Source organism: Lactuca virosa, chromosome 3 (genome assembly GCF_052849685.1).
Source record: "Lactuca virosa cultivar CGN04683 chromosome 3, Lactuca_virosa_CGN04683_v6, whole genome shotgun sequence".
NCBI lineage: Eukaryota > Viridiplantae > Streptophyta > Magnoliopsida > Asterales > Asteraceae > Lactuca > Lactuca virosa.
In genome coordinates, this window is record NC_136428.1 from 147,464,314 (window position 1) to 147,469,165 (window position 4,852).

Here is a 4,852-nt window from a genome sequence, read left to right on the forward strand (position 1 = left end):
TTCTTGCAAGTTTTCATTAATACATGTTGCACCTCAAAATTTAATTGAAATAGACGAAAAGGTAGATATCACCGGTTATATCTCTATACAGAATGACTGGTCTGATCCATATATAAGACCTTTAGCAAGTGTAAAGAGGTGCAAAATAAAAATAATCTAACATTATGTAACACTAGGTTAGAATGTTAGATTACTTTTCCTAGCCTATCTTGAAGTATGTATGGACCAAGAATTAAAGAGGGGGTACATTTGCACTTTAATAAGACACGGGATTGCCAAAAAGTTCAATTCTTGCAAAAAGTGTTAATGTAACTAGACAAATTTGACTTATAATTATTGATGCATATCATCTAGTAAAGGCTTTTGTAGGGTCTATTCTGCAAAGAGCAACATGCTTTGTTTGTTGGGCACGATCTGAAAGTTTGACCATGGATACCTAAGGATTTTAAGATTCCATTTCAAGATTTGAAATCTACCTTTTACTCACCTAAATAACATAGATTCATAAAATATGATTTAATCATTCACATATATCATTATTTACCAGCTAACTACAGAAAACTTATCGGTTTGTTAAATTATTATTACATGCGCACAAGAATTAAGTATCTACTTGACTATTTCATTGTTAACTAAAATATTCTTCAGGAAGGTACAAACAAATATAAATGAATGAAAGAAGAAACAAAAAGAGTAAACTTGTTTTACAAAGAAAAAAAAAAGCCATAGCCCATAAAATTTATACACGAGCATTTCTTGTTCCGTATCCTATCAACAAAGAAATATAGTGTTAACTACAAAACACAAGATGCCAATATTATAACAACCAGAAGAATTTTCTCCTGCCTCACAAATAAAATCACAAGATAAAGAATTCACCCCCAAAGGTTATAGTCATACCAAAAGAAACTAAACCATGGATCGGTCCGTATACCCAGAGTAATTTTCCCGGCTCAGTGGGCTCCAGTCAGTCTCATACTGACTGATCGATAACGGTGTCGTATCGATCGATGTGGCCATCGACATGTCGTCGATGGACATCATCGCGGGCCACACAAAAGCCGGCTTGAAAGGTGGTACCGGGGGCACAGGCAGTGCCCCCGATATCATCTGAACAATGGCTTGTGTTTTCGGCCTCTCGCCTGCTATCGGATGCGAACAAGCTAACCCTAACAACAGTAGCCGGTTCGCCTCCTCGGTGTTATAATCATCCACAATACGTTTATCAACCGCTTCCAAGATCCGCCCTTCACGATACAACGACCATACGTAATCCACCATGAACTGGAACCCATTGATTTTTGTCCCAGGGCGTTGACCGGATACAACCTCGATTAGTAGAGCGCCAAAAGCGTAAATATCAGAATGTTGAGTGGCTTTTCCGGTGTGGAAACATTCGGGGGCGATGTAACCGACGGTTCCCAGTACGCCTTCTGCTTCCGCGTACGAGGTTTTTTCGTTATCGAGGGCACGAGCGAGGCCGAAATCTCCAAGACGGGCATTGAAATTGGAATCGAGCATGATGTTGCTAGCTTTGATGTCACGGTGGACGACTTTTTGGTCATATTCATAGTGGAGGTAGTGGAGGGCAGAGGCGACACCGACTATGACCTTGTACCGGAGGGCCCAACTTAAGGGCTCACCGGTTACTGTAAACAGATGCATGTCAAGACTGCCTTTTCGCATGTACTCGTAAACTAGTAGGAGCTTCCCGTTCTTGTGACACCATCCTGAATCATTAGATAATGTTAGATATATGAAGACTTTGCTTTTAAAAACGTTGGCTCTGATACCATGATAAATATAATCGATATACAAATGAATATGTCACGTTTATTAAATGTATCATCAAACTTGGCATTTAATTATATGAGACCAATAAAAGATTGCTATAGTGGGGAAGATATACAAATGGAATATGATAAGTTGGCAGGCGGTGATTGAAAATGCACAAAGTTGTCTCCTTCAATAAAAACAGTGTTTGTAGGCCATACTTGGAAATGAAGTTATTCCAATTTTTAAAAATCACTATAAAAGTCAAATACGATACATTGGTGAGATTCAACGACTTAAATGAAGCTATTACAAGTTTAATGTATATGAATTTTCCAATTCAACGACTTAGCATTTATTGATTTTGTCAAATTTTATCCACTTAAAGGATTTAACAAGTAATACAACTATGTGACGACTTTATCATAACACGGTGTCTCGTAAGGATTTATATTTTAGTTTGCAAGGTCAACATCATGGTTTTTTTATTGACAAGTATACATGGAATTGACGCTAGATTTTTGCAATAAATAATTAGGATTTTGTAAGAAAATTAAATTTATTGAAAAACAATTAGGGATTCGTTTCTAATCTTAAAATTTTAATTTTATATATGATCTAATAGACATGTCGATCATCACATAAAATAATTTTTTATGAAGTTAATTTAAGAAAAATAAAATATAATAAGCATGAAGAGGATTGAGGAGATGAAAGTAGGTCCAAAAAGCCACTAGTCGAAAGATGTTAAGTGATTAAATATTAAAAAAAAAAGTTATAAACAAAAGGGTAAACAGCTCAATTTTAGTATGTCCAAAATTACAGCTAATTTAATTATCTACTAGCCTGCTTTTGTCGTGCCAATTTTGAAAAAGTGACCCAATCCTTATCGACCACTATGATTGTAATTCAAAAGCTAGTGCTTTTTGTCACTATTTACAACTCATACTCCATTAAGTACAAATCTTTATTGCAAATATTTTATTGCTTAGTGAAAACATAAACAAAAATAATATTCTTTTTTCCTTTTATAACTCCCATAATCTTTTCACATAACTAAATATTCTCTTTCTAGAACCATATTCGAAATGTAAAATTAATTCCAATTTTAAAATCTAAATTACTTTAACAAACTTTTTTTTTTAATATATTGGATTTAATGGAAAGTAACAAAAAAATATGTGGAAAAAAGATTTACCCAATAATCGAACAAGATGACGATGCCGGAGACGGTTGATGATGGTGAGTTCAGCCAAGAAATCATCTTCTCCCTTCAAACTTTCCCTTGAAAACCATTTAACGGCGACCTCCACATTATCCTCCGGCAACACCCCCTTGTAAACCACCCCATATCCACCTTGACCAAGTTTCCTCTTCTCATCGAAATTATTCGTCGCTTTTTTCAGCTCCCGGAAACGGAACTCCTTCGGCATTCCCGGCAGTGTTCTCAGCCGACTCAGAATGTTCGATTGCGACCGGTCCACCAACCTTTTCTTGTATAGATAGTAACCTATATACGCCGCCAACGCCACCAACCCCACCACCACCGGAATTCCAACACTGAGTAAAATTGTCATCAATGGGCCCTTCGGTTCAGGTAAGTAGGTCACAGTTAAGTTCCATCGACGAACGCAGTTTAGCTGGATTAGGGTTCCGGTGGAAGCGGCGAAACCAAAGTAGGAGTGCTGGTTAACTGTTGTCCGGAGATCTAGTTTTCGTTCAATGATGGGGTTTTCTGGCATAGGCGGAGTCGGATCATCCTTTCCCACTTGCTTTGCGATGTAAATCCGGATGACCTTCTCGTCGCCATTGTACTGAACCCAGATGTTCTCGAACGACGGAATTGGGCCGGTAACCAGAGTGATGTTTTTCGGTGTTAATGATTCGGAGACTACAGATCTGATCGAGTGTATGTTGAGACCTATGTGGTTCTTATTGATATCGAAGCTTTGTTCGACCGTGTCGAGCTCGACGGCGACGATTCCGTTGCTTGTTTGGTTATCGGTGGTGGCGTTGGTAAGGCCGAGATATTGACCGTAGCTGTTCTCCGGGATGTCGATGGTGGGTGCGATCAGGAAGGCTAAGCCTTCTCCGGGTGTGCCGTTGTTTGGGAACATATTGACGAGAAAGGAGGTGGTGAAGGAGGCGACGGTGGAGTCGCTGTTGACGTCGCCGTCCCATAGCTTGAATTTTTGATGGAACATCACTCTACCGGACTGGTTCTGGAGTCCGAATACTAGTGGGTTGGCGGAGTCCGGAGTAACCTGCAGAGCATCTTGGCTTAGCACGGCATGGTTTTGTAATATTAACTCGGCTTTGGCTTCTGCGGTCATGGAATTGTTGAAGTAAGGGTAGGTTCGGGTTAAAGTTTTGAATTTGGCGACGGCGGAGAAGAAGCATAGGAAGATGACGGTGGTTCTGAGGGTCACCGGCACAAAACCCATCTCATGTAGTGATTGAAGGGGCGGCGGCGGTGGCGGCGGTGACGGAGGTGGATTTGAGCTTTGAGTTGATTTTAGGGGTGAGAGAGAAATGGAAATGTGGGGTGGGTGGGTGGGTTTATAAGATCTTGAGAGCTTTGAATTGTTTATAGAAGGGCTGAGGAAGATGGTTGTTGCTCGGAAACTGCCATTGCCATTGGCTTCTAATTTAATATTTTGCCGAGAATATTTTAAATTATACCTTAATAGTATTTTCAGTTATTCAGTGAAATACATATTGATATCCAAATATATCCATATGAATTTTCTTTTAACACCAAACAAATACAATTAATAAGTCTTTAATGTTGTATGCTGAGATGAGATGATTTTTTTTTGTGAGGCCGAATGGTTAAAATTTTAATCCGAACATACGATGGAATTTAGTAGTAGTTTAAAGTGTGTTGTTTTTCTATAAAAATGACTATTATTTGCAACGATCATTTTCGAATAAAGTGAATTCGCTTAACAGTTGCGATAATAATTTCGCAAGCGAGGTTCTTATCAAACTTGTATCATATTAGTGTGAATTCATGATTAAGGTTTAATTGTTACAATTTATGTTGACAAGGGAACTAGTTTTTAATTTTCGTTTCTCA

At 38.4% G+C, this 4,852-nt stretch overlaps 1 protein-coding gene across 1 annotated transcript; it reads right to left on the reverse strand.

Annotated features, from left to right (window-relative positions):
* Nucleotides 1-680: 680 nt before the first annotated feature.
* On the reverse strand, nt 681-4,472 carry LOC145166683 (putative L-type lectin-domain containing receptor kinase S.5). Its single transcript, XM_079085706.1, has 2 exons — nt 2,972-4,472; nt 681-1,730 (listed from the first exon to the last, which is right to left on the reverse strand). The coding sequence occupies exons 1-2, from the start codon at nt 4,215-4,217 to the stop codon at nt 910-912; spliced, it is 2,067 nt and encodes a 688-aa protein (XP_078941832.1). The 5' UTR covers nt 4,218-4,472; the 3' UTR covers nt 681-909.
* Between the last annotated feature and the right edge of the window lie 380 nt (nt 4,473-4,852).